Consider the following 22,261-nt stretch of genomic DNA (forward strand, 5'->3'; position numbering starts at 1 on the left):
AGACATAAATGTAATAAAAATCTCAAGTGAGCTGTTACTGCAATTTTAATACTCGTTATGTTAATCTGTAATACCATAGTATTTTAAAGGATTTTTTGTTTCACAAAATAGGTTAGCAAATAAAGTAAAAGTAGAAGCACGGAGGCAAATCAGATATGACAGATATTTTAAGTAGTGTTTTAAAAAGCTTTGTATGGTTTATAGTATTAATTAATTTCATGCAGAAGTTATTATCTGTTATATATGAAAATAAGTATAAATAGTTGTTGAAATGAAACTTAATGCAGTACTTGGATAACTTGTAAGTGCCTCCAGTCTGAAAACTGCAGCATCTGAAGAACAGAACTTTTTCCCAATTGATAGTTATTTGAGTTAAGTTAGGAAGCTTGCATCAAAGAGATAATAAACTTTGGGCTGTAACATATTCATCTGGGCATAATAACACTCATATTTCACAGTAGTTGCTATCTTTTGTGGCTTTAGTATTCTGTGCTTTATATAGCATACAAATTGCCACTGTTTCTTTGTGAGGACTGTTGCCATGCAAACTCATTCTTCTAATTTTTCTTTTATCTGCAATATTGAAATTCAAACCACATTAATTCAAATCATTGCAAATTCATTCAAATACATTATATCAAATTTTTATTTGTATCTACCAAAGTGAAATATAGAAATAAAATGACTAAAAGTTCTGTCCTTCCTTCCTATCTGCCTGTGTTGCGAGAATATTGATCATGAATTATGATTAATATTTTGTATGTTTTGAAGTCCTTTAAGTGAAGTTGGATGATCTACATAACTTAAAATTACATCAAATTTGAGTTTTCTTCCTTTAGTTAATTATGTTAATTGAGTTTAATTTTAATTACATTAAAGTTATTTACAATTTTGGATGTTCTCTTTCAGATATTTTAAGTAAGTTTTGTATTTTCATTTTAAATTAATATTGAGAAACAAGTTAGAAATACAGCACCTTTAATATAAAATTTCAGGTGAAGTGTTATCTGAGTGTACCAGTGTAGAATAGATAGTAAGTATTGCCTCATTAATTCACTGGTCAGAATCTGAATTGAAAGTTCTCTCAGAAGGTGATTTTTATGCATGTTTGTAAAATAATGACTTTATTATTGGCCAAAATGTGATATCCTTGATCATACAAAATAATATATATTGTCAATTGCCCTGTTCAAGTCAATGGAGTTACTTGCAGAGTTAAGTAGTACTCATTTGGGAATAAAAGTGTTCCAATTTGTCCGTGTATGATCATAGCTGAACAATTTAGTTGAAATCAGTATGAATGCATTCCTAGTAGTGTAGATAAGTGTTCCAATTATCTCAAACGGTAACCAACCAGGTAATGAAACCCCATCTACTTAAATTTGCGTGAATCATGGTTGTGATATGAAGATAAAGTCATCTGATATAGAGTTGAGTGTGACATTCAGGAATGCTACTCTCAGGTTGAAAAAAATGAGCCTTCCAGGTAGCAATGCTCATTGTCCCTTAATGATTTATCTAATGGTTGGCCTGAACTTATTTTAAAATTATCCCAGATCCTTTTCAGTTGCCCTTAAAGACTCTCAATGCAGCACTCTCTTTTGTGTGTGTGTGAATCTTGTCCTCCTCAGATATTGCCAGCAATTTGCTTGGTGCCCATTGCCCCCAATTTCTCCTGAAAATAAGAAGGTTTTGTGTTGCATCTGGAATATGGATCAGAAAACCAATGATTATGTTGGAGCGTCATTGTCTAACCAGGTGGAATAGCCTTGACAAAAGGTGCAAATTTGGCTTAGTGATGATAAGACTGTCATTCAAAAATGTCATTTTGTTAGTACAAACAACATTGATTACCTTGTGTTAAGACTGTCTCGTTTTGGTCTGTGTCTTCTGTCAGAGTCTGTATCTAGAGTCTTCTGAGAGCGTGTTTTTGATTGTTAGCACAGTCTGCCATTGTTACTTCCGCTATAACTAGATAAGGCAGTTACAAAGCCTCAGTGGGACCTTCAGTTTCCTGGATAAGTATACTCTACCTGTAGTTTATGTGCTCATAACGAAACATTTGGCCACCAAAATTTTGTATCACATTCTTATGTCAGAAACGGTTCTAATTGTGCCTCAGGTGTTGAGAATATCAGAAAACCAGCAATTAGAGAAGTTTTGAACCAGTCTGTTTCTCATGAACATAAGTCAATGTGCAGCCTGATTCTGTTTTATTCTGGTCTTTCTAGACTTGCTCTTTCCCTCCCATGAAATAATTATTTTGAGTTGGCCTTTTGGGTTTTGTGTAATCATTTCCAAGAGGATGTGGAAGGCTGGATTGACTAAATATAAGTGCCTAGAAGCAGCATAGAAAGTCTGCCACATCTCAAGAGACTATCTGTGAAATTGGGTTTACATGCGAATTGCCACAAAATTCCTGCTTTTCTAGAGATGATTCAGAGTTAATGGATGTTTAATTTCACATAATTAGTAAAAACACTTAAAAGAATCTACTACAGAACTTGAATACTGTGAACATTCTGGATACAGGACAGGTATTTTTCCTTTTGATGTGGGATTTTACTAATGAACCAGCGTTAACTGGTAATCCTGTAAATAATTTCAGCATTAGTTTTGAGGAGGTTCTAGTCTTGAACTGTGTTCCTGGCCTGTCTTGAATTGGCCTGGAATGGCTCAAAGGCAATAGGAAATTGATGAAAGGGAATAGAAGGAAATTATATTGTACTTTGTTTATTTAAATTTCAGGGTTCCTTAAAGTTTGTTCCTTACTGTCCGTACATTTAATATGTTTGTAAGGTTCTTGTTATGCTTCTAATGTGAAGTACTCTATTCAGTATGTCAGTAGGTATACCTTTATATCTGCTAACCTATTCTTGCTCAAGGTTTTTCTTTGCTCAGAGAAAAGCTCGTGCAGTATTGCCAGTGACCTTAGAATTAGCCCAGGCAGAGCAGAAGTCCTGATAAATGGAGACCCTTACAGTGATAATACCTTCTTTCTTCTCGTGTTCGTTGAAGAGAACTGTTTTTGAGAAATGCTCTGAATGAGACTAAAAATTTGAATGCGTGTCTAAGTGTAGACTTTGACAGTCAAAAAATATTTTGTAGTGGCACAGAATGTGTGAACTGCACATATCAGTACAAGAATGAAACCGTTTCTGTGAAGGACAGCATAATATCTGCAAGAAGGATACAACTCAAGTGTGCAGACATAGTAAAGAGATGACAGAAAGTCCTTATTTTAGTTAAATGTCCTGTGGCTAAATTTGTGTCAGCTAAGCAATATTTTTATAGCATTTTTCTAGTCACGTTTGTTTAATTTTCTTGAGTGACTTCTTCCTTCTGTTTTTATACAATTACTGTATTTTTTCAGCAAAATGGCTAGAATTCAATTTAGAGAGTGGTTAGGTATTGTTCTTTGTATATATATATTCCCTGTGGAAAAACACTTGCAGGAAGTCTATCAATCTGGATCTTCCTCAAAGATCTTTTATGTTCTTCAGGCATAAAATGTCATTTTATACATCAGTAACTCAAAGTATTTTTTCCTGAATCAGTATTAATACAGTCATTAAGTAGATTTTTTTTTTTTTCTTTGACCATGAAGAACTGGTGTCATATCTTCTCCACTATCTCTTCCACTTCACTCCACTGTCACTACAAGTTGCTAGGCAAGATAACTGATAAATTGTAAGATTTTTTTGTTTCTTTTTCTATACACAGTGTTTGCTTCACTTTAATTTTGTCCTCAGGCAGTACTTTTACTTGAAAGAATAACATTATGTATGTTCTCCTTGTATTTAGAAAAAAATACGTTGTTTTTAAATGGCTTTATATTGAAATTTTTTTACCTTAAGAATTGTTAGGTGGATTTATAATACAGCTGAAAATAATTTGAGGGAATCCATTGAGAGTATTGTTTGAAGCAAAAGCCTTCTTAGAATTTCTTTCCTAAATAGGAATCAAAATCCTATTTAGGAATCTGTAAAGTGGCCTTACTTTAAGGAAGTATTGCATGTTGTATTGCATGGTTAGTACTTCTGGAAATCAAATGGAATACTTAAGTTTCTAAATATTATTAAGATGCTTAACTTTATGCTTAACTTTCATGAGCAGGAGTTCATGAAAATACTCTCCTTCATTTTGCAAAAGATATATTCTGCCTTGTACATGATGTGTTTTTGTTCAGATGATAGAATGCATAATTTTTTGTGGACCGAATTATATGTGGTCTATTGTAAATATAAATTTCAAACTAAATGAAGTATTTAATACAATGCACATTATCTTCCTTCAATGGTTTTCCAATTTAAATTAATTTATGACCAGTCACTGCATTTGTTTGGGGCCAGATTACAAATCTATGTATAGACTCAAACCCTGCTTTCTTCATTGATTATAATATAAATTTTAATTCATTTAATGCAGCGCAAATCTGTGGATTTTTAAAGTTTAAGTTAATTTGAAATGCACTATTTAGAAAGAGCTTTTAGAGTTTTGCGTTTGTTTTTCATTCTCTTGTAAATGGTATATTTTGACCTTTAAAGGGAAACACATACTCAGTACTTGAAGTACTTGTTCACCTGTGAATTTCCTTTACGTGGTTTGGAGTAGAGGATAGTTTTTTTGTAATTAATTGGTAACTTCTCCCAACTAATTTGCCTACTTCTTTCTTTCCATTTGTGAATATTAGAAAGAACAGATAACAATATATTTATTGTACAGGAAAATGAGAGTATCTCATAATTGTTACCCACAATTTCTCCCTTTGTCTTATTTGTATTGTTTGCACGGAACAGTTGTATTGTGAAATGCAGATTTTGTAATTGTTCTAAGAATCTTTTCTAAGCACACTTTATTCTAATCTTGTCAAAAGGCAAAATATCAACCTCTTACCCCACTTCTTTCCTTTTTAGTAGTCATGCTAACTCATATTTCTCTAGGTAAAAATCTTAATTTCATCTTTGTTTTACACACACACGCACATGCGCACTTGTTTTAAGAGATGGCAGTGGTGAAATTCTATATACTCAACAGTGTGATCTTATTCTTAAAGATTAAGACAAGGAACCAGGACTTCTTGGTTCAGCTTTCTGTTGTGCTTAATTTTTTCCTAGGAAGCTGTTACAGATAGTGAACTTCTTTCTGCCTCAGTTATGCTTTCTGAAAATTAGGCTATATTTTTAAAACAATTACTTTGTTATACTTCTTTTGGCAGTAACCTGCCAACCTTTGCAAAGTGTTCTGAAATCTCTAGAGAATAAATGACATACAGTGCAGTGAACTGTTGAGAGTAGTAAGTCTTGGTAACATTGCAAAATATGCTCTATATAAAGAAGTGCAGGAAATAAATAAAATGAAGTTGAACTGGAGAAAAATGAATTATTTTCAAATGTTGTATCCTTGATACAGTAAAATTACATTTTTTCCACGACTGTTAAATATATGGATTTCAGTTATTCATAGTACATCTCCTGGTGATTCTTGGTAGTGATAAATGCTGACACCCTCCTCCTGCCCCCCGCCCTCCCTGTGAAGATAAATAATAATTAGTCCTTATAATAAAAATAATAAAACCTTTTTCATTGTTGCTGTTTATTGAGTTAATTGATCCCCTTTACTATCAATCTGCTTCTGTTGGTCTGTTAGTGATACAACTTTGTAAGGCTTCTGTGTATTTCTGTTATGTTACATTTTAGCATCACAAGTATTCCTCTCTGCTGCAGCAAGAGACTTATATTCATCTGAGAGCGGGGAATACACCTGTGCTTGAGTAGGAGAGGGATCAGGAGCACATATTCGGAGAAATGTGGGTGGTTAGATGGCTCTCGCCATACTCCTTCAATATTTCAATCTTCTGGGCTTTTCAGGAGCATCTTGCCATCATTAACTACTATGCCCTTCTTTTCCTTTGTTTTGTCATTTGTAGAAATTGTGCTTTCAGCTTTGGAGAGTCTTGCTATAGGAGGTCTGAAAGGGTTGAGTTAACCATGTTCTGGAAACTTTTCCCCTCTTTCTCCCTCTCATCTTCCCCTGTTTTCCTTATTATTGCATAATGTTTTCTTACTGTGATATAGTTAGGTTGAAGAACCTGGTGCTTTCATTTTAGAGAGAGCAGGACTGGTTCGCCAATGTGAACTGTGGCTGCTGTGCTCTTTGCATCCCAATTAGAGGGCCAGATACTGGAGTTCAGTGACACCTGCTTATTTGTCCATGTTGATGTTATTCCTGTTTGAGAAAGGGAATCCTGAAGTCTATGCAGAATCAAGTCCCACGTAGTTTTGTTTCTCCCACATGGAAGAGGATAACGAGTGCTGGAAAAAAGGTGTAGTCTCCTTATGCTGTCTTGTATTACTGATGCCATGATGGAAGCCCCCTAGTGCCACACATGGCCCAATTAACAACTGGTATGAGTAGCCCTCACTCATTTATTTCCATGTGCTGATCAACTGCATTGTATCTTTACGAAATGAACTAACCAGGGTTAGTGGATTGCTACATAAATAATGATGAAAGCTGAAACCTGAATAGCAATCTTTGTTCATGCAAATCAGAACAAGATGCAAAGGAGCGAAAAATGCCTTCTTAGAAATGCACCGGGTATTTCTATGAAATCTGGGGAACAGAGAGAAATAAGATTGCTATACCTTCTGTCCTTTTCCAGGTAGACGGACATGTTTGTGTACTATATACATGGTCTGGAGGTGCTAGGTAAATGTGATTCTTGTGGGATGCTTCTAAATTTAAATATTAATGTTGATTTTTCATATGTGCAGGAGATGTGTCCAGGGTTTGCAGGATGATCATTAAACTTTGAAAAATATAGAACAAAACATTTCTGTAAAGGAAAGAAAGGATTCTCAAATTTACAGGTCCAAATTTATTTTAAATTATTTCACCTCTTTCCAAAAAGAAAGGAAAAAAGCTGAAAATCAGCTAAATCATGTAGGAACTGTTTGTTTTTTATACATATCTCTCAGTAACTAGCAATGACTGGATGAAAAATGCCAAAACAAATGTTCAACAGTATTATTTATTGTAAAATACTACTGAAATTTCCTACTTGTTTTAATTAAAAGAAACCCAATTTTGCTTATTTTACCTTCTTAGGGTTCTTCCCAAGCAGCTCTCAAGGATGTGATGCTTTTCTTCGCCACAAGATGACCTTGATTTCTCCCTCAATATTGAAAAAGTATGGAATTCCTTTTGACAAGGTACATTAGTGTTTGTTTTTAAACTGTGCATTCATGCATTGAATTAGATTGTGTGTACTATAAAGATTGTTTATAATAAAGATGAGGCAAAATTATTATTTTTTATTTAGGTACTGTTTCCCTGACAAGGTTAAAACAAGTGCTTATAGTACTATGGCTTTTAAGTGGTTTAGTCTGGAATTTTCTAATCAAAAATTCTTGCAGGTGTCATAATTTGAACCCTAAAAGTTTCTGTACTTTTAAGACAGAATCAATGCATTTTTATTTCTATTTTATTTTCATGTAAGCTTGTATGAGATTCTGTGTTGATTTAAACCCTTTCTAACTATTATTAAATTACCTGGTATTTTGAAATAACTGTTAATTTCTCCCTGTTTGCGTATTGCTCTTCTGATGCAGTTCAGTATGACATTATTGATAGTATTATCTAAAAAGTTTGAGAATATTTACAGGGTGGAATAAAACTGAAAGAAATATTATTTAATATAAAATGTATTTTTAAAGCTGTAACATATTACAAAACTGGTGAATTTTTTTTTTATGTTGCTAGGTAGTGACAGGTTCAGAATGTGAACTTTATATATAAACAGAAAGTGGGAAGAACAATTTTGTCTCTCTTTGTGGATGAATGTAATACATATCTGCTTTCAAAAACATCTAAAGTATACTTTAGTGTTCTTCTTCCCTAAAAGATTTTCTGCCTTATTCTTCTCCACTTAGAATGTTTTCACTTGTGGATAACTCTGGACTTCATGTAGGTGCTAGCTAATAAAAGCACTTCCGCTATATTTCTTTTTTTAAGCATCTGTGTTCTATATCTTGAACAGCTTTGTAAATTCTAAATTTCTAAATTCGACAGCTTTGCAAGCCTACATAGAAGTGTTGAGCTTGATTCAGAAAGTCCCCTGCCTAAATATCTGTTTGTTATACTGAGTTTTTAAAAGCCTTCACATCAGTAATCAGTCATGATTCCTGTTTTCTTGCTGCCCAGCCTGTTTTAAGGTGTTCGGAAGAACCAGGCAATATGTACTTGTTCTAGCTCTGTTCCTCTTGCCAAATGATCCTATAAACCATCCTTGTCACACTCCTTGTTTATTATTGTAGTTTCTGTTTTCATATGTGAGGTATTTTATTTATAGGTACCATGAGGATCTTTGTATATAAGCTCAGTTTCTCACTTTCCCCTGCCTAGAATATAGAATAAGGTGGTGCTGTTCACCTGTTTTAGTGGAGATTTATGTAATAGCATGAAATGTAGCCCATAGAAATAATATTTTTAAGGGAATATTTTCCCATGTATAATGCTATCAGCAACAAAAACTGGTAATCTTAAAATATATAGGATGGTCTTATGATATGTTGTACTTCATAACCTAAGTACTCTCACCTGAAGTGTATACATTATTGAAGAAGTAAATACAATTGGAGATAGATTGTGTCTTTAAAGGGATTTACCATTGAAATCTATCAACAATGTAAGAGGTTTTCAAACACTCTTAAAAATAGTATTTCATAGCAAATTGAAAAGCATGCAAGCAAATACACACCAATAATCAATGTCTACAACAACAGTAATTATCAATAGCACTGTTGTTAGTAAAACAGCACCAACTAGTAGAGCTAGTTATGTTTTATGCTTTCAGTAGAACTGAGTGGATGCAAATTTATAAAGTTTACTTGATTGCAAGAAGCTTGTGAGAAATACATCATTACAATAAAAGCAAAGAAGCCAGGAATAGGGTAGACTTATGTGGAATGAAGCCGTTGATTTGTTGTATGTCTCTTGTAGGGTTGCTTAACTTTTTGTGCTTAAATCAACCTAAGGGTAAAAGGTAGGCAGTTGGAATGAGACTGCCTGCCTTAGAAAGAAAGCTTTTACTCACATAAAAAGTAGTTTGTTTTCTGAATGATATAGTATCACATGGAAATGTAGTTGAGGAGTTCAGTTTTTGTAATATATAACTACTCTCTTACTAGCCTTGCACTTCATCATGAAGTGCCAGATAAAACTTTCCAAATTGGATTTATAGTTTTGGATTTACTGAATGTTAGTCTGAACAGTTTTATTGGTTGAAGTATAAACTGTAGCATCTTGCTGAATGCTGACATATTTGTTTTCAGTACCACCCATCTGAGCTGATGGCTTTATTTCAGTGTCTTGGATTTTCCTGTGTTGTAATTTTGAAAAGGAGTGCCAGAAATAGTTAAATAAGTTTAGTTCTGTCACCTAGTGTTAGGAAGAGGAGGCAGACGGTACCCAAGTGTAATTGTAATTAATGGGATTCAGTGAGAAAGTGAATAGAGAGAACCAGGCTGTGATCTCTCATGGCTTGAAGTGATAGAAATGGAAACGTGCTGAATGCTGATAAGACAGCCTACGCCTACCAGGTGACAGCTGAACTGCTGCTTGTTGCAATAGAACACCTGCTATACTGTCATCAGTAGGAGGGTATATTGAGATAAATTTGGGAATTGCTGGCATTGAGGATAATCTTTCTTATACATTCCCACAGCAATTGTTTGAGAACTACAGTAACAGTTATAATATATGTACCTGTATGTGTTTGTGTGTATACCACATACGACCCACACAAAATCAAGTTTGTATAAAGTGCAAATGTAAATTTTTTTATTCTATATTTCATTCTTCTTTTATTCTGCTAACTATAATTTTCTTATTTTCCTCTCTCTCCATCCTTTCATAATAATATCCAAAATTTACATAAATATGTGAAGCACTAACCCTGTATATTTCTACCTGCATTAAGCACAAAAAGCACACAATTCACATGACTTTAAGATGAGAATTTTTGAGGGAGAGGTAAGGGGTGATTCAAAAGTGGAAATGTGTCAAACTACTGTGGCAGTAAGAAGATGAGGTTTAAGACATGATAATATGATATTTTAATAAGAAAAAATGTATGGAATTGTGAGATTTAATTTGATAGTTGTTTAAATTTTAACTTTAATTTTTGCTCTTTGAAATCATAAATGTATTTCCCTAAAAAGTATCGTCTTTGTCCTTCCAATTTCTTTCTTACTGGATTGCTTATGTAAAGCATTGTCATACAATAAAAAAAAAAAAGTCTTTCTTATCTCTATGAATTCTCCTTATTTTCCAATAATCAATAAGTATGTTCTTGCTGAACAGACATCCATCATTGTTCAGATTGTTTGCTGAGTTTAAAATGGATCTGTTTTCTTTTAGTGGCCTATCTCATGTGAATCCAATGTAAAAAGGCACATCAAACAGAATATGGCGAGTCTCATTAGACTCTTTACTTCTGAATCTTCTTGTTTATTAACTCCTTCAGATAGCTGAAAAGACAGCATGGTTGTGTCATTGATAGTCTTTGACCAGTTTGTCCTTGATATAGTCTTTGGTGGCATGACTTTAAAACTACCCCTGAGTGGTGAAAATATTAGTGGGTGACAAGAAATGCTTGTCCTCTTCTTCATGTCCAGAAGAGAACACCAGTCTGTGCTGGTACAGTAAGATGAGTCTTTCTCCTTTAAAAGAAAATATCTTGAGTGATCTTTGGCGTGCCTTACCCCCACATTTTTTGTAATCACAGAATCACAGAATAGTTGAGGTTGGAAGGGACCTCTGGAGATCATCTAAGTCCAACCCCCCTGTTTAAGCACCTAGAGCACGTTGCACAGGATCGCGTCCAGGCAGGTTTTGAATATCTCCAGAGAAGGAGACTCCACAACCTCTCTGGGCAACCTGTTCCAGTGCTCTGTCACCCTCACAGTGAAAAAGTTTTTCCTCATGTTCAGATGGAAGTGTCTGTGTTTCAGTTTGTGCCCATTTCCTCGTGTCCTGTCGCTCGGCACCACTGAAAAGAGTCTGGCCCCATCCTCTCGATACCCTCCCTTCAGATACTTGTACACGTTGATAAGATCTCCTCTCAGCCTTCTCTTCTCCAGGCTAAACAGGCCAAGCTCTCTCAGCCTTTCCTCATAAGAGAGATGCTCCAGTCCCCTAATCATCTTTGTAGCCCTTCGCTGGACTTGCTCCAGTAGTGCCACATCCCTCCTGTACTGGGGAGCCCAGAACTGGACGCAGTACTCCAGATGTGGCCTCACCAGGGCTGAGTAGAGAGGGAGAATCACTTCCCTCGACCTGCTGGCAACACTCTTCCTGATGCACCCCAGCATACCATTGGCCTTCTTGGCCACAAGGGCACATTGCTGCCTCATACTTAACTTGGTGTCCACCAGCACTCCCAGGTCCTTCTCCGCAGAGCTGCTTTCCAGCAGGTCAACCCCCAACCTGTCCTGGTGCATGGGGTTATTCCTCCCTAGGTGCAGGATCCTGCACTTCCCTTTGTTGAACTTCATGAGGTTCCTCTCCGCCTATCTCTCTAGCCTGTCCAGGTCCCTCTGAATGGCAGCATGGCCCTCTGGTGTAGCAGCTACTCCTCCCAGTTTGGTATCATCAGCAAACTTGCTGAGTGTGCACTCTGTCCCTTCATCCAGGTCACTGATGAATAAGTTGAACAGGGCTGGACCAGTACTGACCCCTGAGGGACACTGCTAGCTACAGGCCTCCAACTAGACTGCGCCACTGATCACAACCCTCTGAGCTCTGCCATTCAGCCAGTTCTCAATCCACCTCACTGTCCACTCATTTAAACCACATTTCCTGAGCTTACCTGTGAGGATGTTATGGGAGACAGTGTCGAAAGCCTTGCTGAAGTCAAGGGAGACAACATCCACTGCTCTCCTCTCATCTACCTGGCCAGTCATTCGATCATAGAAGGCTATCAGATTGGTTAAGCACGATTTCCCCTTGGTGAAGCCATGCTGACCACTCCTGATCACCTTCTTTTCCTCCACATGCTTGGAGATGGCCTCCAGGATGAGCTGCTCCATCACCTTTCCAGGGACGGAGGTGAGGCTGACTGGCCTGTAGTTCCCTGGGTCCTCCTTCTTGCCCTTTTTGAAGACTGGGGGACATTGGCTTTCTTCCAGTCTTCAGGCACCTCTCCTGTTCTCCATGACCTTTCAAAGATGATGGAGAGCGGCTTAGCAATAACATCCGCCAGCTCCCTCAGCACTCGTGGGTGCATCCCATCAGGGCCCATGGATCTGTGGGTGTCAAGTTTGCTTAAATGATCTCTAACCCAATCCTCCTCGACCAAGGGAAAGTCTTCCTTTCTCCAGACTTTCTCTCTTGCCTCCAGGGTCTGGAGTTCCTGAGGGCTGGCCTGAGCAGTAAAGACTGAAGCAAAGAAGGCATTCAGCAACTCTGCCTTCTCTGCATCCTTCGTCACCAGTGCACCCACCCCATTCAGCAAAGGGCCCACATTTTCCCTGGTCTTCCTCTTGCTGCTGATGTATTTGAAGAAGCCCTTCTTGTTGTCCTTGACATCTCTAGCCAGATTTAATTCCAAACAGGCCTTAGCCTTCCTCGTCGCATCCCTGCATGCTCTGACAACGTTCCTATATTCCTCCCAAGTGGCCTGTCCCCCTTTCCACATTCTGTAGACTTCCTCCTTCTGTTTGAGTTTTGCCAGGAGCTCCTTGCTCATCCATGCAGGTCTCCTGCCCCCTTTGCTTGACTTCCTACTCATAGGGATGCTCTGATCTTGAGCTTGGAGGAGGTGATGCTTGAATACTAACCAGCTCCCTTGGACCTCCCCCTTCCCTCTAGGGCCCTAACCCATGGGATTCCTCCAAGTAGGTCCCTGAAGAGGCCAAAGTTTGCTCTCCTGAAGTCCAGGGCTGCGATCCTACTTATTGCCCTGCTTCCTCCTCGCAGGATCTTGAACTCCACCATCTCATGGTCACTGCAGCCTAGGATGCAATGTATTCTAGAAACTTGTTTTTGTCTAATATTTGATTTTGATAGGTGCTTAGGAATTTATTTTCTTTAAAGCTATACAAAACATAACTATGTGTTGCAGTGGCTTTTTGCTGTTTTTTTTATTATGTTTTCTTTTTGCTGTAATTGTTGAGAGTGGTCTGTGACTTCTTTTATTTGAATTGATCATCACTGTGCTTATAAACAACAGAGTGTTTCTTTGGAAATACCCTTGCTTATTTTGTAATGTGGTTTCAAGAGCTCAACTGTAGTCAAGTTTTTCCTCTCTGGGAATCTTCTTCCAGACTCCCTTTGTGCTTTCCGTATTTGGAACTCTGGTCATAAATAGTACTAGAAAACAGCTGCTCTCAAATTGTGCTTAAAAAGAAAGATGAAATCATTGGGGCAGAATAAAATTCATTTTAATGTAATGTAAAAGCAGGATTTTATTTGCTTAAAGTTGGGAATTCTGCATAGTATTTACAATGCAAGAATGCCCTGTTAGTAGCTGTAAGGCTGAAGAAGTAGTGCAGTTATCTGTAATTCTTCCTCCTTTCCTATCCAAAATGACTTGAAAATATTGCCTCAGGGATCCAAATCTATTGTGTTTCACTGTTTTGCTTATAATGTGTTTCCTTTGGCATGAAAACCATGTTTTCTCGAACTGCCAAGGCTCATTAACTTATTTAGGGTTCCTCCTACTTTTTTATGCTTGATCATCAGTAATAAGTAACTTTAAAGCCAAATGAATTCCTCAGTCACAGGTCTTCAGACCATATTTTTTGAAATATGTGAGTGCAGGAGAGAGGGGTAGGAGTAAGATCTCTTCAGCCTCTCCCAAGAACAGTTGAATAGTTCTCGTGCCATTCTAGAGAAACATCTTCAGGCTGGTGAACAGAATAATTTCTTCAACAATTAATATGCACCAGTATTTAGGGTTGATAACTACAGGCATTTGGTTCACCCTGCCTCTGCTTCCTCTCAGTCAGGAAGATTGGAATAGCTTTTGCACAGTCTTCTAGTTCCACTGTCCTTTCCAGGTTTTATTAGCAATGAATCTCTGCTGCTAGATTTGCTTTACTGAAAGTACTTTCTGAACTTGTAAAGTGATATGTATGGTTATGCTGAGAAGCCAAATTTTATTATTCCAAATTATAGTCAATAACATTTTCTCAAGTATATTATTTCTGCATGCTTTAAATCACAACTGCATGCTAGGGGAGATATCTTTATTTTTATATAATTGCAAAGGAAAGCATAGTTTTCATTTCTTCAGGAGCAGAACTCCTTCTGTAATGTAGTTTACTTTCCTTTTTTTGTTTTGTTTTGTTTGTTTTTATGCTGTAGATTACACAAGAGGCAGGGGAATTTATGATCACTTTCCCATATGGATACCACGCAGGATTTAACCATGGTTTTAACTGTGCGGAGTCAACAAACTTTGCCACAATCCGGTGGATTGATTATGGAAAAGCAGCAAAGTTGGTAAGTCACACTGCAGAATGGATGCGTAAGAAAATCTTACCTAAAAGAGCAATTAATCTTTAAAGTTATCAGATAGCTTATAATGTATGATGATATAATAACTGTGAACCCCAAGTAGATACTTTTCAGGTTATAAAACTATGACTGTGTTTTACTAAAGTTGAGTATTGAAGCTACTTTAGGCTGAAATTTTGTTATGCCGCATATGTTTTTGGCTTCTTTTCATATACAGAATGTCATATACAGAATCAAGTAAGTATGCAATTTGTTCGGGAAAGGATTGTTTCAGTATTATATGATTTTTCTCAGAATTACGGCTCATGTAAGCTTTGGTTAATATGCTTCCAAAAATACTTAATGTAGAGGCATTTTCTGCATTGAAATGATTGTTACTGAGGAAAACATAATGGCTTGTTTAGTATATTATATTAGCTAATAAGATGACATGGACTAGAGTGCAAAACCGGATGTGCAAATTTAACAATTATGTAACTGTAGAAAGCTCTCATTAAACACTTGGGGCTGGAAGACCGTGTTCTCAAATACTGGAAAGCATCTGAAATACTAAGAATACTAAGAACTACTACCAAGTTCTCAAATGCTAGAAATTTATGATTCGAGGCACTATCAGTTATTGTTGTTAATGAGAATGAGTATGTTTCAAAGGGTGAGAGATTTGTAAATAATCTGTTTTTTTCCACATTTTTTTTCCACTTTGTATGTGAAAGTAATGAAAATATCAATATGCCTTGATGTCTGGTTGGTCTTCACTTTTAATGGGAGACTTGCTTTTATAATAGCCAACTGATAAGGCATTGACTGTAAAGTCAGTTGAAAACATCTATGTATTTAATAGTTCAGACTTTCAATAGACGGTACAGTTAAACAAATTTGAGAGAAATATGGGCATGGACCCATTGCTGAGTTAATTGTAGCAGGTAAAACGATCCTGAATTTTAAAAGCTATGAATGTATCTCTAAATGTGGCTCTAAAATTGTTTGTCAAACCTCAAGAATGGCAGATATTATCCTTGGATCTAGTGAGGCTCAACTGGTGATACCTTCAACTGCATCACTTTCAGTGTACAGGCTTCATATTTCTTGTGTCTTAAAAATCACAGTATACCTTTTTTAGTGTAGCTGCCCCAGGAGAAAACTATTGTATTTTTTATGCCTCCAGCATGGTCTCTCAGTTACTGTATTGTGCTGTAAATTTAGAGTCAGGATCAAATTCAAAGGAATTAGAAGATAATTTGTCAAAGCTAAAGAGGTTTTTAACTAGGTAGTTGTGGCTTATATGCTTTAAATACAGTTTTACTTATTTAGAACTCTAGTATGTGGATATAACTTTTATCACATGACACTAACTTCTGTGCTATGTGGTCATACACATAGGAGCAGTATTGTGTACATATATAGTATATGAATGTAAACTAGGTATGTGGTGTCTGCAGTTTAGTTTAAATGTTGGAAAGTTTCAAAGTGGCAGCCAAATCAATAACAATTAGAGTTTCCCTCTGTGGAGAAATCTTAGATAGCACGGTCATATGGAAACTCCAGTTTCTTTGGCAGGTGGTCTAAGTGCTTAATGTTATTTACTTATTTTTTATTATTTATTACAAAAAGCACATGAGAATTAAAGTATATATTTTTTCTCTCTTTAAATGAAAAGAGCATGCAAGGAAGTGGTAATAGTTGGATTTTTAAAAATTTTTACTTGCTTTGAAAAAGAGAGACTAACAGAAAGGTCATGAAATGATTCTACATAATACTTCCTTATATTTGTTTATGCCATGAAAATATGGTAAGCAAGCTGAACTGAGAGAAAGCTTTGTATATGGCTGTCTCTTCTTTGATTGTGATTGTGCGATGCTTTGAAAGCACAAACAAATTACCAGAGTTACTACAAACTGAGTATTCTGTTTCTTGGTTATGATATTTCTCTAGAAAAACATAAGAAAGACTGTGATTATTTTTATCACAACTTCAGGAAACTTCCTGAGAGTATTAATTAAAAAGGAAAGAAACTACATGCCCAGAGGATGCTGATATTCTAGTTAGTTTGTTCTTGTTTTTCTTTTTTTGTTGTTTTTTTGCTATTCTGGTAACACTGTGATTTCATCAACAAACCAGACAACTTTACATTCTCATTTGTCATTCTTTAGAGTGCTGATGTTGTATTTAACTTATCTTTTCTTCCTATATGTAGTATGTACAAGAATTTTAATTGAAAAAATATTTTGGATCTCCTGGTTGCTCTGCATTGTAGTGGAGAAATTGCTTGTGTCAGCAAAATGCAGTAATATCTAGGTCAGTTCATTGCTGCGTTCTCCTAAGAGAATATTGCATGTTGATGACTAATTATTTGTCTCCCTATGGAAACACATTTATTTTTACAGAACAGTTTCTAATTGCTTACAGCTGGATCTCTGTCTTAGAAAAAGAAAAAATCATGAAGTACAGTCAATATTCATTCTTCATTAATTTTGGGGAAAAAAAGGCAGGCATGTAATTGTATGAAGATTTCCATTAAAGTCATAGTAAATATTTAGGCTAAGTGATGATACTGCTTTCCTGCATAAAATGAGATAGTATTAAAGGTTCAGTGAAATTTATTGCAAATGTTAAATCAAAGACCATTTAGACCCTTAGTATTGGAAAATTGGGTTGAACACAGACTATAAATACAAATTCTGAAAATGATTTTCTGTCCTTGAAAATGCGGAACTTGTGATCTTGGTTCCCCTGTGTTGTACCCTACCTACCAGCAGTAGTCAAATCCTGGGAGCAGCAATGTACCTTCAGCTTGTATTCCAGTTTTTGTGTAAAATTTCCAGACTCTGTATGAAGAAGAGGACTACAAGCTGGCACCTCCAGTGTCCTGTTTGCTGCGATGCAGCTGCTTCTTTGAGCTGTAGTCTCAGTTATGGGAGTTAGGTGACAATATCTACACAGACATGGTGTGAGGTAGAGGATGATGGGTGGGAAGGACACAGGTGATACACAATAAAAGACATGATTTGGGCAGAATAAGCAGAAGAAGAAAGAGTTAAAGCAGAAATGGAGAATAGCTGAGATGTATTAAAAATCCCCCAACTCCAGGGGAGAAACAGTATAGTTCTTGCTTTCTAACTTTAAATTTTGAGTTACCTTACTCCCATGCATTTTCTTACTGTTGGTAAAACAGTTGAGCCAGTGGCAATTAGCTTGCATGTTTTGAAGGGATCTACTTTGATTTATGCTGAGCAGGCAAATTGTGTGCTGAACAAGGGTTGATGTTTAGGTTTTAAAGTTGCTGAATATAAATATTTATACACAATGCTTTTACAGTTAGTAAATAAAAATCCTTCTGAAACAATTGAATAAAAGACACGTCTCTAGTCTGAGGAAAATCTTGTGTTTCTTTAGCTAAGATTTAATGTTGATTAGCTGTGGGGGTGGGGGAGGAAAACCCTATAATTTGTAGAGCATCTGTGTTAACTTCAAAATCTCATGTAGTCTTCACCATCACAGATCTTTTTGTTTAGCACACAAAAGTTAAGATGAGGGATTGTCATTTCCAGTTACTACTCCTAAGTATCAGTTTCCAGGCAGATTGTGCAGAACAATTTATTAAAATATCTTTTATCTATCAATATATTTATCCCCTTCTAATTTTCATGAAAAAGTTCTCTGTATGCCTAATTTGCGGTTTTCCTACACCTCTCAGTATCACTTACTCTTGCATCTCTACATTTTATCATGCTCTGTATGTGTTTAGTTTTCAAATTCTAATATTCACTGTGTGTCATTGGGTATGAAAGTCTAAATTTGGGATCAGATGAATCTTAATTTGCAGACTGGGATATCTTCTCATATATACCGCAACTGTAAGACTGATTCAGGAATCTAGTGTGGTACTCATACTATGTAGCGCATTGATTCTGATTGTTATTGTTCTTTGAACAGTCTTTTTAATATGTGCATTTTAATTTGATAAATGCATTTCAAAGTGATTTTTTTTGTGGTAATTGTTATTATTAATGAATGCTAATGCTTCCCTCACAAAGTTTACAGTGCCAGACCCCTCATTTACAGATGCCAAAATCTGGGTTCTCAGTTATGATCCTCATCTTCTGTCCAGATAACATCTCCTGTGGATAGGATGAGTGAACTTTACCCATTGTAATTTGATAATAAGAACTGGAAAGAGATTTAAACTTTGAACAAAATCCTGTGCTTTTTTATACAGGCAGGTGCTTTTTCTTGTCATTTATTTTTTCCCTTGCTGCTGTTCATAAGTGGTCACTTGAAAAACTTGGATGCAGATCAATTATTTCCTTTTTTACAGGGGATCCCCCTCCAAATGGACTTCCTTGGACTTTGTGTAGAAGTCCCTCTCAGGGCCATATGGTCCACCTAAGCTCGATGGCTATGAGAGAACGAAGTGCTCAGAGCAGGGAATTGAGTTCAGAAGCAGGCTCTATGTAGAAAATATCTAGGAGACTGGTGATATGACCAGACTTGGTCAAGGCTCTGTTCTTTTTCACTCACTGGTGATTATTTTAGTTTCCTCCCTTCCATCCTCCTCCTGTTGCTGTTTAAGTCCCCACATCCCCCAGTCTGTTTTTCCAAATCCTCTTGTCTCAGTCTCTTACTGCTCTCCATCATCCCTTGCCCAATACCCTTACTCTCAAAAGCTTTAGAGAAAGCGTTGGCATTTCCACATGCTGCTCTCATCACTCTCTGTGTATGTTTTGTGGCACTACTTGATGACTTTCATCCAGTGTAAATGTATGTAAATTATATTGCCTTACATCAGGGACTGAGTCACACTAGGTGATTTTACTAGTAATTATAATGATTCCTTTGTATTATAGCTCTTTTTGAAACTGGGTTTGTTTTCAGATGTTGAAGGTTCTGTGTTGGAAATCTTTTCGTTATTTAGCTGATGTGTAGAACCTGAAAAGAGAAGTCTGCTAACCTTTTCTGCTCAAGACTCAGGCTACTTAAGTATTATTGCCTCCTTTCATAAAATTAAGCCAGTAATTACGCATGCATATTCTTCAGTTGTAGCTGCTTAGCAACCTCTTTTCTGTGGATAGGTTAGATCAAAGTGCTGGCCTGCAGGTTGTATTTCATTTTTCCCTTTGGTGGGATGAAGTGCAGTTGTTTTGATGTTAGGTTTGATGGATTTGTTTGCCACTGCATTCATTAGCTTCACATCAAAAAACTGACAGGCTGTTAAATGAAACTTTGGCTTAGATTTTCAGCTTGACTGTTTGGAGACATTTGTGAAGATATTTTGTTTTTGTGCAGCAGCAGCCTCAAGCACTTATAACTCTTTCAAAGGAAAGAAAAGTTATTTACTATCCTGATTTGTTTGGGTAAAAAAGAATCATTGTTTTGAGGATAGCCATGTCCAGCTTATGCTATAAAAGGCAATATATTTATCTGAGTGCATACACTGAGAGACAATAGGTATGATTGAATTTTATTGGAGAAGAAATTATATTTAGTGACCACACAAAAGCACTTTTCCACCTCTTACAATCTGTAGAGATAACAATTTCTTTAATGAGAATTAAGTTTGAATTGGTTTTGTACAAGAAAATGTAACAGTCATCTGTTCAGAAACAAAAATACAAATTCTACTCAATTGCCCTTTTTTTTAAAATGAGGGCAAATGGTTTAAAGGTTTAGGCTTAAAGAACGTTGCTACTTATACACCAGTGTTTTAATACTGATTGTCAGCAGTAGCTACATGCATGAGCTCATGAATGTTTAATTCATCAGCTCATTTTACTAGTTTGAACTATGTACTCCTATCAAGGTAACTTTTTTTTTTTTTTTTTAATGTTGCATCTTAGTACATCTGGTGTCAGTTTGCAAGGGTATCAGCATCATTTAAGATGTATGCATTAATGCTTTTACTTCTTAGAAATTGTAATTAGACTCCTTATATTGCTGACTTGGTTGCTAATGAAATCTTAGAAGGATTCAGGAACCAGACATCTTTCTATTTCTGGTCCTGATGTTGGTATGCCACTTCACAGCAAATCCCATGCATTCTACAGTTTGACATTTCACTTCATAATCATTGTTTACCTTTAGCTTTTACTAGTGTTTCATAGGTGTCATCGAATGTTCTTGCAGACAGAATATTGCAGAATATTCACTCATGTACCCTTTCTTAATCTCATTTTTTGGATAGGTACCTGTGTTTTCGTGAAATTAGCTTGCCACTTTGTAAGCCACTATGAAATTAGTGAAAATGTTGGCACCTCACAATCATGCATGCATAATATTATAAAGCTATGGGGTAGTTCAGTGCGGAGCTTCAGAGGGAGCACCTAAGTATAGCCAAGTAGCAGTACTTGTATCTTCTGAAATTAGGGTTGCAATTAAAATTAAGAATATACGTGGCTGCCATCTAAGGTATTGTTAGAGTACCTAGAGGTAATGTAATGGTGCATTCCCATTTACTTCTCTCCTTGAGCAAGCAGCACTTGGGATGCTGGTTTCTTGGTGGACATCATCAAGAGGTAAAATGAATGCATTTCTTTTTAAGGCATGCAGCTTATGCATTAATTATAACTTGTGTGTAATACAGGACTGGCCATATAAAACAGATAGATAGATTTTGCAATGTAATTCTGACATGTGACTGTCTTCCTGTAGGAGCATAGTTGAGGCTAGTGGAGATACTGTGTGAATTTAAACAAATGGGAGCACAAACAAGAAGTATAAGTATGACCTGTGCATGCCATGTGTACCTGGCCTAACTTTTCTTGTGTGATGTTACAGTATGTGTGGTAAGGTAAAAAATGTATGTTTTTAGGACAGGTGTGTTAAGCAAACTTTATTGTTTTATTAAATTAAAATCAAACAAACCCTACTATCAAAAGTATTAAACATGTTATGGTAAATGTGATCAGTTTTTTTTTTTTTTTAATGCAGCTTTGAATAAGAAGTAAGAGGAAAAGATTTCCTTAAAATAATATTTTAAATATTGCTGTACATTCGGGCAACTGAAAGTGAGTAGAAATGCTAGAATGTAATGTTGCTTAGATTTTTCTAAGTGATATTGTAGAAGTTCCATTTATCAAAGTAATAAATACACCAAGTTGGCATACTTGGTGGAAGCCCCCCAGATATTTAGAAGTTTTTGTTTTATAGCAGTTCTAAACAAAGAATTAGGTGATTATTTCCTAGAAAAAGTCAATAGTTTGCAATAAACTTGTCTTTTCAGAATATCATTTATATGAAATCTTGAGAAAATCAATGCAGTTTTTCTTTCCTTACTTTTCAGCAGAATGCAGATTGTAATTATCTTTGATTTACTAAGAAAAAATGTTGTCACTAGATACCTTTCTGTCCATATATTAATGTCACAGCCTCTTAGGAGATCATTTTCATTTCAGGTTTTTAAAGGAAGAAGACTTAAAACAAAGAAAATGTTTTCATAAACTTACTTGAGCTTCACAAAATAGATTCTCTGAGTTTGAACCGATTACTGGAACTCAGGTGTCTAATAACAGTTGAGGTACCTTAGGATATGTTGCCTTCCTCTGTCAAACCAGAAGAGTGCAGGTCTTTTATGAGTCCTTTGTGATATTTACAGCTTGGACAGATGTCATAAATACCAGAAAGTGGTCCAAGTAGCACTGGATGCCCAGGCAACTGAAGTGAGCTGTCATTGTATTCTCTTATTTATACTCAGTAAAAGTTGTCCAAAAATTAACCACATTCTCCTATCCAATGAGGCAGTAGG

At 36.0% G+C, this 22,261-nt stretch overlaps 1 protein-coding gene across 3 annotated transcripts in view; it reads left to right on the top strand.

Moving 5' to 3' along the window:
* The window catches only part of KDM4C (lysine demethylase 4C), a 266,679-nt gene that overhangs the window by 50,710 nt on the left and 193,708 nt on the right, over positions 1-22,261 (top strand). For all 3 annotated transcript variants that reach the window (XM_067315328.1, XM_067315329.1, XM_067315330.1), the window contains 2 exons: positions 7,111-7,214; positions 14,371-14,508. In XM_067315328.1, the coding sequence (XP_067171429.1) occupies positions 7,111-7,214; positions 14,371-14,508 (242 nt within the window). The remainder of the gene's footprint in view (positions 1-7,110; positions 7,215-14,370; positions 14,509-22,261) is intronic.

This window comes from Apteryx mantelli, chromosome Z (genome assembly GCF_036417845.1).
Source record: "Apteryx mantelli isolate bAptMan1 chromosome Z, bAptMan1.hap1, whole genome shotgun sequence".
In the NCBI taxonomy this organism is placed as follows: domain Eukaryota; kingdom Metazoa; phylum Chordata; class Aves; order Apterygiformes; family Apterygidae; genus Apteryx; species Apteryx mantelli.